The sequence below is a fragment of the Podarcis tiliguerta genome, assembly GCF_965153285.1.
Source record: "Podarcis tiliguerta genome assembly, chromosome: 8".
Lineage (NCBI taxonomy): Eukaryota > Metazoa > Chordata > Lepidosauria > Squamata > Lacertidae > Podarcis > Podarcis tiliguerta.
Window position 1 is genome coordinate 45,769,311 of NC_139541.1, and position 16,271 is coordinate 45,785,581.

Here is a 16,271-nt window from a genome sequence, read left to right on the forward strand (position 1 = left end):
TAGCCTCCCTCCTTCTCATCTGGCTATTTAATACCTCTTGTTGTCCGACATCCAGAATAAATTTCCAGTTCCTTCAATGGGTGTCCCAAACCTGAAACTAGAACAGCATGGATGAACTGAGAGCCTGACATCTGAGATTGTGGGCTGTTTTATTGTAGCATTAAGGAATCTGAAAAAGCTTGGCTTGAGCTGCTTCCAAGAATTTGGAGCTTTTCAAGATTCTAAATGCAATCCCCATTCTAATCTCCATTTCACCTACAGCCCTTGCACTGCAAAAGAATGTGGATCCACACGGTATTATGTTGGAAATAATCTGCTTTTCGTTATCCAGAAACAGTGCATTCACAATACCAATACACAATTATCGTGCATGACCAGGCTAGAACAGAGGATGGGGGGCAGGTAGGACAATTGGCATGCACCTACCTTTTTGAAAGGGCCTACTCCAAGTCCCCCTGATAGAGGCAAAGGGAGATCTTTGGTAAAGATGATTGAAATAGAGCCTACATTTCCCTTCTGGCCTAGGCCTGTTACCAACTTTGCAGGCCCAGGTTCATGACCTCTTTAAAGAATTATATATTTTCCAAAGAGTCCCAGATTTACAGAAGCCATCCCAGTTTCTGATTTGATCCCAGAATGTTCCACTTTTTCTGAAGATGTCCCTATTTTCATCAGAGAGATATTGGAGGGTATGGAGTTAAGCAACCCCCAACCCAAGGAGATAAGTAACTACACAACCTTTAGAAGACATCAGAAGGCAGCTCTGTATAGGGAAGTTTTTTTAATGTTTAATTTTTTATTATGCTTTTATATATGTTGGAAGCTACCCAGATGCAACCTAGTCAGATGGGTGGGGTATAATAATGTTGTTGTTGTTGTTGTTGAGTAGGACATCCCTATTTTCATCAGAGATATGTTGGAGGGTATGAGGCAGCTATCAGGCCTAAAATGAAGCTTTCTATATATCAACATAGCCTTTAAATGTTGGTGTGTATTGCTACAGTAAACCAGGATATCAAAATTATATGCCAAGCATGAGAATGTTCAAGTCAGCAGTTGTAAAAGCATGCAGAAACAGAAATGTCATTCACATTGCTCTGAATGTACATCAAGCTTCCATGTTTTATTCAAAACGTGTATGTGTACCAAACATAATGAAACAGTTAGAGTATTTTTCTTATAAAACTTATAAAATAATTAAATAGTACACTTTATACTTTGCGCTTCTTTTTTTTTACACCATAATCCATACTTCTATGTAACACTATTTTGCTGTTGCTGCCACTTACTTGGAAAGCAAGTGAGAAAATAAAAAGAGGGGGGAGCTATGCATTAATAAATTAATATTTTTACATCAAATAATAAAAAATGACACATTTTTAGAACAAAAGTTTGCCAGGGGGAGGAAAATGTCCCCTAGAAAGTATCAGTTTACAATGTTCAATATTCAAGACATGGAAAATTTAGAACCCAAGGTATGGTTCCAATAATCATTTCTTAAGCATATCACAGAGAAGACATGTATTTTGTTTTGTTTCATTTAAGCATTTGCAAAAGCAACTCCTATTTTTAACTGACCACTGTCTGCATTGGTGCTGATGGGGCTACTTTTAGTTTGGATCAGTGAAGCTGAACTACATTCATCAAATGAAACTGTGGAATTGGGCAGAAACAGAGGGAAATGTCATTTTTAGCCATTCCTCAGAAAAATTCATTAGGTTACAATCTTTCTTTAGTTGTCTCAGTTTTGGTAAAGAGAGAGAGGTGATAGCTTGGTCCTCCAAATGTTTGCAGTTTGGGCATCCAAGATATTGTGTGCCCTGGTTCCATTGGATTCTGAGCATATAAATGTCAGCACCACTGCAAAAAATAAATTGTGTTGGTGTTTGATTATTCTGGGCTATCTACCCAGAACAAATAACACAGATCATAGGCTTGGGTCCCACATGAACAAAGGTGCATGTTCATGCAGAAGGCATCAATAGCTTTCCCCTGTTTACAAACTGTGCATTGGCTCCAGGAGGCCAGAAAACCCTCCAGAGTGGCATTTTACATGAGGGAATAATGGTGGGGTGGTAAGGAGAAAATAAATGACTCAATTTGCAAAAAGCATTGTATTGTACTGGCACATCAATCAGTGAATTGAATCATGCAATTTGTTCTTATCTATTGACTTTATAATCTAAAAACAACCATATTAATTTAGAACCCTGTTTGAATTCACCAAGATTAATTTTGCAACTTCAGAGTTTCCAGAAACTGGTTTATGAATTTCATGCAGACCACTTATACTTTTCTGGCAACAGCTGAGTTTTCTTTCTAGGTGTAGTGCCTGGAAACTCAAGTTTTGCAGGTGAAAGACCTAGTTTCTGCAAGTTCTCCAAAAGTTGTAGTGTTCAAAACTGAACTCTAAATTAACATATTCTGGATGCCGATGGGATTCTGGGTTTCTGGTGATCATTTGTTTCAGCACTGATGATGATGATGCCTAACAGCAAATGTGTGGCTTTCATGAGTTACTTGAAGAATAAAATGCTAGTCTGCTCATACTACATAGGAATGCCCTAAATGAAGATGCTCTAAAGAAAAGTCCTGTTTTGTTCTCGTGGATGGGCATCTCAAGGAGTGCCTGCCTCTCAAGTGGTTAGTAAACCATGACTGAGTTACTAATCAAAGTGAAATGGGGAACAAAATAAAACTAAAATTCTACCATGATATAAGCCTTGCTTTCCCAGCAGCAAGTGAAATAGAAAAGCACCTTTTATCTTGATAGTGCAGTGATTGTGCTTACTGTGAATAACATAATGCCTATATTATATACAGCAACACATTATCTCAGCAGCCACCAACGTAATTTCTCTGGAGTTGTTTTCTGCTTGTTTTGAAGGGCTATGTTAACTAACATTGAAATAGCCAACATATCTCTTCGTATTACAATGATATTGCCTCATTGCAGGTTCTGTGTGCATACCATTGAGCAGAATATGAGCACCATACTGATTGTGCTGCTCCACTTTGGAGATCAGATATGACCATTAACAGAGTAGGGTTAATGACAAATAGAAAGAAGGCTAAAAGTTGCCTCCATCTGCTAGCATTCAAAAATACCCTGTTTGGAAAAAGTCCAGTCCTTGTGTACTAATCCTTGGTTAAAAGCTGTACCATAGAACACCTTGTTCTACAGTACCCAAGTCTCTTCCATTGGTCATTCGTGGTTCTGGAAGACCTTCAAGAAAGTTTGCCATCATCTTGCAAGGGAGGATCTTGCCATTGAAGTGATTCCATTCACATCAGTTCTTCCGTGTGCACGATTTGCAGCATTGCTTGCCGTAAAATTTGTGATTGCAGACACCATGCTGGGGGACCAGATGGCACCAAGTGAAGAAGTCCACACAAGAAGGATCATCTGCAATGGTGAAATTCCAGACAAGAATATTTAGTATTTTGCAGTATGTCTCAGGAACACTGAAGCTCAGGGACACTTCATGCACCTGGACTGGTTGATGACATGGACATCTAATCGCTCCCAGGAGTGCTCTGTTCATGTGATTTGCATTAACACTGAAGACTCGGGATTACAGAAAAGCTTCAGTCAGAATACAAGACTCATGGCATGCCTGGATCGTAGATAGATACCTACCTGTAAATTTCTGCTAGCTTTCTTTTCAGAAGGAATACAACTCATGCAAATATGAGCTGAATGCTCCTATTAGCTGGTTCGTTTCATACATGTAAGCGACCTCCAAGGACTTATGCATTTTCTGTCTGAGAATGTCAAGAGCTGTGGGGCAGGGGATGGGTTTCTTACCAAAAAAAAAAAAACCCAAACACAAACCACCAAAATGCAGATACCTGAAAACACCTGTAAGGAGAATCTCTTGTTCAGCACATCTCATGCCCAAGAAAGTCAGCCAAAGAAATCTCTTTCACATATATGTGAATTAAGTTTTGGTAATAGTATTGAGTTTGATCCAGAATGAGACTGTTGCACTTAGTTCCTGTGGGACTTAAGTCATGACTGACTTTACAGATTCAGTTCAATGGGCCCTAACCCCTAAGGTTAAAAAGGAATGTGGCTCTCAGTGTGAAAAATAGTCCCTACTCCAGCCACAGAACATTTGCTTAGAGACATGCTGCTTAATGTGCTGGACACATTGTACTATGCTTGTTACATGAAGTTCTCCTGTACACCAATATATTCAATGGCTTTCTCCACTCTCAACATGGAATATGCAGCCACAGCATATTATCTGTTACAGTAGTCCATATGTCATGGAGCACACTGGGAGGGAAGCAAACTGACAAATGTCTATGAGGTGCAGGAGGATTTCAGATTATGTATTTATTTTTACTCCATTCTTTGGACAAAAGTCCCCTAGAGCAACTTACAGATAAAAAGAAAAACAAGACAAGGCCTGCCCCTCTGGCTCCCAATCTAAAGGACATGACACAAAAGGAAATAGTGAGGAGGAGGAGGAGAAAGAGGAGGAGGAAAATATGCAAACTGAGACATCAGTAAGTGCATTGCAGAGTGCCTGGTTGAAAGAGAGGGTAGAGAAAGAGGAGAAAAGAATCCTTCCATGCACTGGAAGTATGGCCCAAATTCTCCAAAAAAGAAACATCACCCCCTTTTTTTAGACTATCATTTTGAAAAAGCAAATATCAGTTGGTTTAAAATATTGCATAGCTGAAGCATTCTGTAGTTTGGCTGCAACTGATTAATGCTTTACCTAAAAGTGAATAGCAATGAATCATGTTGCTACTCTAGAAATACATTCCATAACAATTTAAATTGCAGCATTAAAGCAACATAAGTGAAACTTGGGAAAGATTTACTGCTGAGTTCAGCTATTATTGGAACATGGGAAAGCCTTCCAGTTTGCCCTCAAAACTAGTAGTTCATAGTACAGGAAATTGACATGGCTTTTAATCTGCATCCTTTTTATTTCAGATGAAAGGCTTAAAACTGATGGCACAGAAGAGACTCTTCTCATTTGTATAAATCACTCACGTTATTTACCACTGAATCAGCACAAACAGCAATCCGCCAAAAATCTGCATTGCTATTTGTTCTGATTCAGCAGTAAAGAACAGGTTTTCCTGCTATCTACCAGCCGTCTTACTCACGTAAGTCTGCCTTCTTACATACATCTGACCCAAGAGGTGCCACTGGCTGTCAGCTTCTGCCTCCCTCATTTCTGTGTTGCCATTAAGTAGGAATAAGGATCGGAGCAAAACAAGAATTAGTTAGCTCTACCTGTTTCTGGCTCCACCTACTGTTGGCTTCTCTGCTTTTTAGCCACCACTGAGCTTTGAGTTACAGTACCCTGCTGAGTGATGGAAATGAGGAGAGGGGGAAATGAACAGAGGAGCAGACCCAGCTTGTCTAGGGAAGCATGTTAACTCTCCCTGAAAGGCTCATTTCTTTCTCATGATCTCTCCCCAATGACTCACAGGGCTGGAACTATGTGGTGGGTAATTGAGAGTGATTGGCTTCAATACAGTTCCAGCACAGCTGGCTGTGTTCACTGGTGGAGACAGAGACTTACAGCACGGTGAAGAAATAATTGATCTCCAGAGCCTGAAGACCTAGTTACAATAAAGTCAGAAGGACTTCTACAGCTGCAGGGAGGGGGAAGGGAAGAGACTGGAGTGAAATGAGTAACAGACACTGGACAAGAAATCCAGTTAGGGGAAGAGAAATGGAAAAAATACCGTCTCAGGACAGAAAGTGGATATTATTATTGGTATTAATTGGGCAAAAATAAAGGTGGATGAAACTAGACCCAGGAACTTCTTGGAATGATCCATTCCTGGAAGTTCAAGGAGGGGAAGAGATCTACACACACACCAAAAAACCTCTGGAACTCAGCAAAAATAAGTTGTTATGTTTGTGGGTTTTTATATAAAAATGGTAGGAATAAATAAGGAAGCAGTAAATTCAGGCTAGGATTTATTCGTTCATCTCTTTTGACTATCCAAGATTCAGTTGATTCTAATGATTTAGGTCTACCTCACAGATGAAAACGACTCACTATATGACTTGTGGAGGGACTCCAACTCTGTAACAGGACACAGGCTTTTTGTGCAGATGGTCACAGGTTCAATCCTTTGCATCTCCATTTAAAATAACAAGGTAGCAGGTCTTGGGAGAGACCTCTGTCTGCATCCTTGGAGAGCTGCTCTGCTGTGAGTGGCGGTTGGTGCCCATTGGGAGTGGCGGGGTGGAAGGCAGAGAGACCAACAGCATGTAGAGCCAGAGCCAATGACAGACAGAGACAAATAATTCTAGGTTTGCCCCCACCCTCCTAGCTACTTAATGGCAGTACAGAGACTAGGAAGGGGAAAGATGACAGCCAGTGCCATCTCCTGGGCTGGATGTAAGTAAGCAGGCAGATGCCAGGGCAGGGTGGCTGACGTCAGGTGGAGCAGTATCCCATTTGCTAATGTCTCCCTTGGTCATTGCTGCTCAGAGTAGATGACACTGGGTTAGGTGGACAGTCTTATCAGGAATAAGGAAACTTCCCATGAGGCCTGCATGGAATAGACCACCATGGACAGGTGATGCCTAGTTCTGCAGGTCTTCCATATGTTTTTACCCGTATTTTGCCAACTACTCAGGCAGAATTGTCTCGTCAAACATTTCAACCATTCAGTTCTCACTGGCCTTTAGGTATCAGCTCTCAGAAAGGGGCAAAGCTTGGGAGATCTAGTCTGCTACACATTTACTTTAAACAGTGGGACAGTCTTTACCTTTCTTCTCAGGGGCAAGGCAGAAATTAGTATTGCAGGCTCTTGACATTGCGGGCTTCTGTTGAGGCAGGCAGCCCACAGCTGGTTGACCCTGACGAAGGCACTGGACAGTCCGTGTCTGCACTCCTCCACCGCATGTCACCGTGCACTGTAAGTGACAGAAAGGATATGAGATTTTACTTCCATGAGGGCCCCCAGAACTCCAAGCATTGAATTCCTTTCCATTTACACTTCTCAAAATAAATCAGGCCAACTGGGGTTGACCAGGGATTTAACTGGGTTGGGCTGAGGCTGCTTCAGGTCATACTGGGTCATCCCCCCCACCCCACCCCCCGAGCAACCTAAGACTGTCAAAGGTGGGGAAGAATCTGGCAGCGAGGAGAATGGGAGAAGAAGGAAATATGTAGGCAGTCTGCAAGCTTCTCCTTCCCCAACTCCTGACTGCTTGTTTAATCAGGGTTGAAAACATTAATTAAATGCTGTGCAAGACCCCTTGCCACTTGGCTTTGAATAATCCCTCAGGATGGCTAAGAGGTATTAGGAATTTGCCTGCTATCTTTCTCAAGGGAGTGGTTGAAATACCCTGATTTTATTTTCAAGAAACCCCACTATCCATGAAGATCATGTCCCCACGACACTTTCATCTGATTATGAAGCTTAAGGTTCAAAAGGTACATGTATATGCTATCAAATAAATGCTTGTCTTAGGGATATGGGACTGAACAAAGTAAGCAAGTTCCAAAATACAGAAGCTTGTTTGAGAGACTGTGGAAACAAACACAGACTGATCCAGTAATCAATCACACTATTTAAGGAATTCCAGACAATCTCTGCAGATCCCCAAGGACATTGTGCATAAAGATTTGTAATGGTTCAACCACAGTGCAGCCCTCTGAAGATTGGTATGGAAAAGACAGTGGAATGCAACATAGTTGCAGCAGCAGAAACATTGTTATATAAAGCACTTATGGGTTTCCAGACAAATGAATCACCTCTTCTTCCTTAAGTAATATACAAATCACAGTGACACTGTCAATGGACAGGAAAACAAAGAAGAAGAACAGGTCTAGGTGCCAAATGCAGCCTCTAGACCAGGGGTCAGCAACCTTTTTCAGTCGTGGGCCGGTCTACTGTCCCTCAGACCATGTGGTGGGCCAGACTATATATTGGGGGGGGGGGGCAGGAAATGAACGAATTTCTATGCCCCGCAAATAATCCAGAGATGCATTTTAAATAAAAGGACACATTCTACTCATGTAAAAACACACTGGTTCCCGGACCGTCCATGGGCTGGATTTAGAAGGCGATTGGGCCGCATCCGGCCCCCAGGCCTTAGGTTGCCTACCCCTGCTCCAGACCTTTATCTGCGGCCCTTGGGACTCTCCTGAGGCATATTCCACACCAGCCCTGCTTTGCTTGAGTGTTTTTGCCTGACAGGCATGTGCTCTTCTACTCTGAGAATGCTTCCTTGTTTGCTTGGATGGAGGATAGAAAGAGATGTGCAAGTCTGAAGAAACTAGTCTACTGTGCAAAGGCAAAATATGCATTTTTTTGTTTGCCTAATTTGCCCCTGCCACACTCACCATTGTCATTTGGCCCCCAGAAGGTTGCCCAGAGGGAGATGTGGCCCTCAGGCTTTAAAAGTTCCCTTTCCCTAAACTAGAGAAAGGGAAGCACTTGGTGGCAACAAACATTATGAAACATGGTAGAAATGACTGATTTAGATCTCCATATGAAGCCTCTTCTCTCACCTGTTGCCAAGGTGAAGAATACCACCCTGGCACCCTGTGGTATAAATGGTGCAGAGGACATGCTCCTCTGTTGCAGCCTTCCTCCAGTTCGATGTTTGGCTTCATAAGGTTTCGGCAACGGCGCTGTGGGAAAGTGATCAGTTTGCCACTGATACTTTTCTCACTGCACTGCATTTCTCGCCGCTTCACACCTGGGCCACAGGTGGCAGAGCACTATGGGTAGGAAAGGGAGAATATATCACTTTCAGTTCCTCTCATTTTCTCATTTTTCCAGACTAATTTTCTCCACATCAATTTGCATTTTAGAAAATAAAAACGTCCTCATAAAACTCATCAGTGTTTTAGTATGAAATTCTTCTAATATACACTTTGCTGTAGGCACTTTTGCCTAATATTTTGCAAGCAATTTTCCCTAATATACAGTGGTGCCTCGCAAGACGAAATTAATTCGTTCCGCGAGTTTTTTCGTTGTGTGAGTTTTTTCGTCTTGCGAAGCACCACTGCATTTAAACACTAACAACGGCGGGGAGGGGCGGGGAGAAGCAGGACAGCTACCGCAGCTGGTACCTCGGACTCACCCGTGCGTTGTGGCCACCACACGACGCAGCTGCTGGAGGGCGGCGGGGCTCAGGAGCGCGACTCTGGCTGCAACGCTGGCTGCTGGCGGCAACGGCTCTCTGAGGGGAGCGCACGAGGGGGGTGGGCAGCGGCGCGAGGCAGCCAGAAGGTCGGCCGTCAGCCGGAAGGTGGGAGGGAGCCGGAGGAGCGGGGAAGCGAGCGTGCGTGCATGCAGTGACCGTTGCCATGACAGGAGAGGCAGGGCCGTTTCGTCTAGTGAAGCAAGCCCTTAGGAAAATCCGTCTTGCGAAGCACCTCAGAAAACGAAAAACCCTTTCGTCTAGCGAGTTTTTCGTCTTCCGAGGCATTCGTCTTGCGGGGTACCAAAGCGGGGTACCAAAGCAGACATTACAGTAGTATATGCATTTTTATATACAGGTATGCCTCACTTTATTGCACTTTGCAGATAATTGCATTTTTTACAAATATAAGGACTGGAGGAACAACACCTGCTGCTGCTGCTGCTGGGTTGGTGGTGAGGCTGCAGGACCCTATTCTCCCACCTGCTCCTGCTGCTCCTTATGAGAATGTGGGTGCAGCAACAAGCAGCCCAACCATTTCCAGGGGAAGGAAGTTCCCCACCCTGCTTCCCCTCTTCTGGCCATCGCAGTGGAACTGGCTAGGACTAAAGCCCACCCACTTCTGTAGCCAGAGAGGTCTGGGGGAAGGCTAAGCGTGTTTTCTCAGGGTAGCCATCAAGCTACTTATTTTAAGAAACTGACACAGCCACCCCAACCTCCAGCAACCACCACCCTGATCCATCAGCAGCCATCGACGCTGAGGCATGACCTTCCGTGAGCAAAAAGATTACATCTTGCTGAAGGTTCAGATGATGGTTAGGAATTTTTAGCCATAAAGTATGTGTTAATCAAGATATGTACATTTTTAAAAACAACAACAACATAATGGTATTTCACACAGCATAATCTAAACATAATTTTAATGCACACTGGGAAGCAAACAATTTCTGTGTGCATGTGTGTGACTCACTTTATTGCAGTACTAACTTTATTGTTGTGGTCGGAAACTGAACCTACAATATCTCTGAGGTAAACATGTGCATTCCTTGGATGCATAAATGCACTGCAAAATGTGGAGAAGTGTGAATTTTGAAGGATGTCTTGTTTAGGTTTGCATGTTGTTTTGGAAAATGTGGACTTGGAAACTTTGCCTTTAAATACAAACTGAATCAAATGCCCCACCACCACCACTATTCCTAACAGGTGACAACAAAGTACATTCAGAAAATTTATTTAAAAGATACTGATTGGATAATGGAGTTTCATTCGGAGAGTTAAGCTAGGAGCCATCAAAATAGTGCCTATTGGCACAATGGCAACCTTCAGGTCTTCCTCTGATGCCCACAAAGCCACTAAGCCCACTATTCTCTTGGCCATGAGGTGGTGAGTGTGGCTAGCTTTTTCTCCCTTGAAATATACAGAGAGAGCTGAAGGAAAACGTTGGAAGAGTGACTCTTTCCCACTTTCTCAGCATTTTGTGCATTTTGAATGTCAGAAGGTGGCCCTTGGGCTGAAAAAAAATTAATGGTTATACATCCCTGCTATAGGTCCACATGCCCCACAGTGGGTGGGCCTGTATCAACTATCTCCCCTCACAGCTCCAAGCAAGGAGACAAACTTCTCTTCATAAAGTCCAGTGACAAAGGGGCATTATTAACTTTTGCATTATTAACAACAGATATTGTCTGACCAACGAAGCCTGACACCCCTTTGAATATAACATCATTTGATTTTCAAATATCACCCTATGGCTATCTAAGTCCTGTAGAGCATGTTGGTTGTTGTACCTCACTCCAAGCAGAAATCACCCATTGTAGACGATCGTTTTTGGGGCACCGTTCCAACACACACGTCTGCTGCATTTCTGGCTTTGTTTGACTGCTGCACATATTCTCCGGCAGGATTTTCAGTGTGGAAGTCCCTACACTTTTGCAGACGACATCACGTTTTGCAAGTCCTCTTCCACAAGTTTTGGAACACTTTATGGGAATTTGAGAAAGTTGGATGTTAAAGACTTTAAATAGACACTACTATGCCCCATGGGGTCACGAAGAGTCGGACACGACTAAACAACTAAACAACAACAAATGCCAAAGTAGGACAACAAACAAAATGGTTCTCAACCCCATCCTGGAATTCACGGCAGTATTCATGAGGTTCCAGGCTGGTGGTGGCCCATCCCACAGTATGTTGGCTGCATCAAGTGCCTTTGGACAATGCTCAGGTAATTCATTTAATTGTCACCTTCCGGGGCATGTCAGCAACCAACATATTTGGATAATGGCTAGGGCCCCAGTGCCATGTGACATCTCACCACTGACACCTGCCCTTGACTCTCTTCTTAAAAAAAATAAAAACACCACCAAACGCTCTTACCAGTCATGGTTTGGATTGGTTGTTACCTGCCTGCCCCCCGAAATGTCTCAGAAGTTGGTCATTGTCTTCTGTTTGGGGAAAAAGTGGTTGCAATATAGAATCACCAGCACCACTATGGCAAACCCCCAAGGGGTCCTAACATACCCTTAGGAGACTCATATTTGGATGACACTGTGCCAAGGGACACTGGCCTCACCCTTCAGGAACCTAAACCCAATCCAAAGTAGGAAAGTAAAGTAAAGGAAACAGCTGTTGCTAGCCATTTCTCAATGGGCAAAACCGTAACACGCCATTCTAGATTGCTCTCTCTAATTAAGCAGGAGTAAAACTAATTAGGGTAAATTGCATAAATTTTGACTAAATGTTATGAGATAAAATAATGATAAAAGCTGTTTGGCTCTCCTTCACCAGAGATGTTTAATCAAAGGCTGGACAGCCATGTGCCAGGGAAGAATGTAATTGAATCCTGCATTGAGTAAAGTGGGGATACATTAGATGGCCTCCACAATCACACTACTAGTAGTAGTATTACCACTACAACCCAGTACTATTAGGTAGGCAACATGATTAGGAAAAAATAAATGCATCCATTTCCCATAATGTGAGTTGAACAAAGAAAAGTATTTTTTCTCGCAGCTACAATGTAATCTTTAGATTAGAATGCTTTTGCACCAGCACATTCACTTAAATAAAAAATTGTGAGATGTCTCCCTTGGCAACATTACAAGTATATGTGTTTCACTTCAGAATAAAAGCTCTCAGACACCCCACATCTTTCTGAAGCAGGGGTGTGTGCATATATTGGAATTTGCCTGAGGCCCTAAGCTACCAACTCTACTTCTAAGTGCAGGGCTTTTTAAACAACAACAAAAAACTGTACCAGGATTTTCAGCTGCTTGGAATGATACCTTATCAAAAAGAAGAAGACATCAGTCATCCTGGGTTTATCAAAAAAACATGTTACACTGGACGCCTGATTAGTGGGGGGTTAATGTATGCAAATTGATAAGATAAGAAATATCTTTCCCTAAATGCCTCTTCGCTCTACTCCAACTGAACATCTTAAGCCAGAGGTGGACAACTTGAGGATCAGGAGCTGAATGCAACCCTCCATCCTTCTATCTAGACCTCAGTATTCTCACAAGACCACATGTCTCAATGGTCTTGCTTTGCACCCTGAGTGTTGTTTTTCTCCCTGGTTGGAATATGTCATTGAACTCTGACAATGCCTCCTGCTTGTCTGGATGGAGCATAGAGAGGCTGTGACAGAGTGTGTAGAAAGAAGCCTACAGTACAAAAGCATATTTGCACTTGTTGCTCCTCTCCCTTTTGCCTCCGGCCCCACCCACCACTGGCATGTGCGCTGACCTCATCCACATCACCAGTGGCAGACTCTGAATGCTCACATTTCAGGGGTGCCCTGTGTGATGCTAAAATTCGGCACCCCACCACCTCTCATGCTCTGTTCTATATCATTATTGTGAAGCCACTTGCAGAGTGGCACCCAGTGCAGCCAAACCAGCTGGGCTATCCTAAAACCACCTCTGACAACATGAAAGCAGGTCGCATATGTAGGAGCACTTCTTCATAGCTTCTCTAGACATGCTTCCATGCTTGCTGGTCCAGGAATTAAGATCAATTTTCAGAGACCTTGCTTTTGGTGCTGTTTTTAGAGATATGGTGAAAAAGCAAACAAGCCCACCAGAGGGTCAAAGAACAGAGCCCTTTTGCAAGTAGCACCCTGCTGTTCCTTGAAGATCCAGGTTTCAGATATTTAAAAAGCACCATGCTGTTTGCAAAAGGGATTTTGAACATCCCAGCACTGTCCCAACAATCAGGATACTGAAATGCACAGACTTCACCCATCTGTCAAATTTGGCCTGGCAGGAGTCAAGAAATAAAGGTCTGGCCTCCAGCCATAAAAGGTTCCCCACAAACTAATGTTAGGTGTTCCCTTATGGTGAATGAATACCAATTACTATGGGACAGCAGTGGGGAGGGCTACTGCCTTCATTGCTCTTTTGGTGAGCTTCATGGAAGCATCTTCCTGGCCACTGTTAGAAACAGGATGCTAAAGAAGACGGAGATCCAGCAGGGCTCTTCTTATGTTCTTACCTATAATAAATACAGGGCAAAATAATGCTAGCCTTTTCTTTTCATTACCTGAGACCACGGACCAGGACTCCATTCTGGTGGACAGTCTTGATGGTTACATGCCTGGATTTGTGCTGGTGTGGTTACTGGGCAGAGAGCATGGGCCACAATGTCCTCCTTCTGAAAAGCCTTTTTCTGGACACACTGGATTGGACGACTTTGTTGCCCTCCGCCACAAGACTGGCTGCAAACACTCCATTCACCTGCTGACCAACTTCAAGAAAGAATGCATGTGTTGACTAGTTGACTAGCCAAGAATCAGACAATGAGCACAAAACAAAGGAGACATTTCTATATCAGCTATGATTACAGCTACTAGGGGGTTCACATGTTATATTCAATGAGTGTACAATCTGTCTACTTGTGTACACAAACAGTTGAGCTGGATACTCATACAATTATTCACCTGTAATGTTCAATGAATGTAAAATGTGCGCACCTGTGAACATAAGAATGGAGCTGTACTCAAGTACACTTGTACTCAAATCAACAAGTGTACACTCTTCCACATAAACACTTGTACATGCGTAGAGACAGATTGTACCTTTCTTCAGTGTACTAAACTGTTCCATCAAGGAACAAGAAAGCAGCAGCAATCCCCTATACATTCATTGTTTGGAGTACTTAAATGGAATGCTACAGCCTCAAAGGATGTTGATATACAACATTATGAGAAAAACTATAGTGGCAGGAAAGATAGAAATACATATATTTACTCTGATCCTCAGTTGGAGTATTATAAGTAGTCATATTTCTCCCCAGTAGAAGGATTATCAAAAACATGTTGGGCAGTTAACATTTCTGATTAAACTTGATCTCCCTCCCTCTCTCTCTCTCTCTCTCTCTCTCTCCATATATTACTGCTTTTCACACACCTTCTGCCACACACACTTTCTCCTCCTTCCTCTTTTGCTTTGAATTTTACCCTATTTGTATAATTCCTGATTCACAGGCTATATCTAATTTGAACAAATCTGAAAGTAACATTGGCCATTGTTCAGTCTTCTAGGAATGACAGGTCCTCCCCAGACCAAACAGCAAAATCTTAAATTTGGTTCAGTAGCCAACTGGTAGCCATTGCAATTCATTTGGAAATGATATTATATGCTCATGGTAGGCGGCTGCACTTAGCAGCCTGACCACTACATCCTGCATCAGCTGCAGCTTTCGAACCACCCTTGAGTGGAGCACTTTGCATTAACTGAATCTTGAGGCTACCAATGCATGAGTCACTGTGGCTAGTCTATCGCTGACCTGTGTTTGAGTATCATCAAGTGAACATTAAAAACATGAGTCTCCCTTGGTCTAAATCCAGCATAACAGCCACTATACCACAAAGGCTCTCACCAATCTCAACTCATCTTTCAAATAAAGGAAGAAAGAAATATCTTGCTAAATTAAACCATCCTGTAATTAGAGTATGGAAGATTTAGAAGCTACCAACTAGCAGATGAATTTCCTCACAATGGGAGGATAGCTCCCATTGCCGTGGGAGCTTTGTTTTCTTTGCGACTAGCAGGTACATGGTCTGAGACATTTAAACTGGTAGCATGGAAGGCAGAGTGATCAAGAATTGGTGGAGCCAGAGCTAAAGGCAAACTCAACATTTAGGATCCACACACCCATCTTCAAAGTGCACACAGAGTCTCCCGTCAGAGTCGAGGCATGCAATGATGATAGCTACTTGTGTGGCTTTTTCTGGCGATTAAAATAAATGCTACGTTTTAGAAGTTGCCAGCCACAATTAAAAGGCAAATACAAACAAACTGGAGAAAGCTGAAGGAAACATAATGGAAGACTTTTCTGTCTGCAAGAAGTAGAGCCCATGGGTACAGAAATAACACTTGGCAGAAGATTAGTCACATGCAAAACAGATTGTTTGGTGTGGGGAGGTTACTTCAAATTAGTTTTCAGACAATGTTGGGGCTCAAGGCTAGGCAATGAAATTGCAGAAGCTGTCACACGATATGTTACTCCAATTAAACTTTATCTCTGCCTTCTTGTGGTTCTGCTATAATTTCCTTTCCGATCTTATGCAGTATATTTGTGTGGTGATATATCATCATCATCATCATCAGGGAGAGAAACACCCACACACTTCTGCATAAGATTCTACTCCGTGGGTGAAAAATTATGGTTTATTGTGCACTGGACAAATTGAATTGCACAGCAAATAGGTGCAAATTTGCATACTCTGATGCAGCACCCCTGCCCTGGGGGCCAGGCCTTCATAAAAGGAAAAGACACGATAACGTCAACTTTCTTGAATTCAGGTGTCGGTAAACCTTGGCATAGGCATTGGGTGTGTATTCCTCTCAGCTCCCAGCTGGGGGTCTGATACATGTCAGGGTCAGTTAGGGGAAAGTGGAACCAACAGAAAACACTTGTTTATGCAGCTGGTCCCACCCCAAATTGCTGAGGGGAGCTGTATGGCACTTCTGTCATGTGCTTTGGACAGAGACTCCCCTCATGACGCTGCCTCAGGAAGCAAGTGAGTCATCACTTCACCTCAACTTCAGATGTCAGACTAAAGGATTCCACCCAAGGCCTAAACCGCCAAAGTTGTGACAATTGCTATGGGAAAAGCAAAACATGCAGA

At 42.9% G+C, this 16,271-nt stretch overlaps 1 protein-coding gene and 1 long non-coding RNA gene across 6 annotated transcripts in view; both read right to left on the reverse strand.

The window, feature by feature from the left end:
* LOC310683112 overlaps nucleotides 1-155 on the reverse strand; it is a 31,274-nt gene extending 31,119 nt beyond the window's left edge. For all 3 annotated transcript variants that reach the window (XR_014514289.1, XR_014514290.1, XR_014514291.1), the window contains exon 1: nucleotides 35-155. This is a non-coding gene — a long non-coding RNA (uncharacterized lncRNA). The remainder of the gene's footprint in view (nucleotides 1-34) is intronic.
* Nucleotides 156-1,119: 964 nt separating this feature from the next.
* The window catches only part of ADAMTS18 (ADAM metallopeptidase with thrombospondin type 1 motif 18), a 94,788-nt gene continuing 79,636 nt past the window's right edge, over nucleotides 1,120-16,271 (reverse strand). For all 3 annotated transcript variants that reach the window (XM_083454537.1, XM_083454536.1, XM_083454535.1), the window contains exons 19-23: nucleotides 13,682-13,886; nucleotides 10,930-11,121; nucleotides 8,505-8,717; nucleotides 6,754-6,901; nucleotides 1,120-3,406 (exon numbers count right to left, since the gene is read on the reverse strand). In XM_083454537.1, coding sequence (XP_083310663.1) covers nucleotides 3,291-3,406; nucleotides 6,754-6,901; nucleotides 8,505-8,717; nucleotides 10,930-11,121; nucleotides 13,682-13,886 — 874 coding nt within the window. In that variant the 3' untranslated portion in view covers nucleotides 1,120-3,290. The remainder of the gene's footprint in view (nucleotides 3,407-6,753; nucleotides 6,902-8,504; nucleotides 8,718-10,929; nucleotides 11,122-13,681; nucleotides 13,887-16,271) is intronic.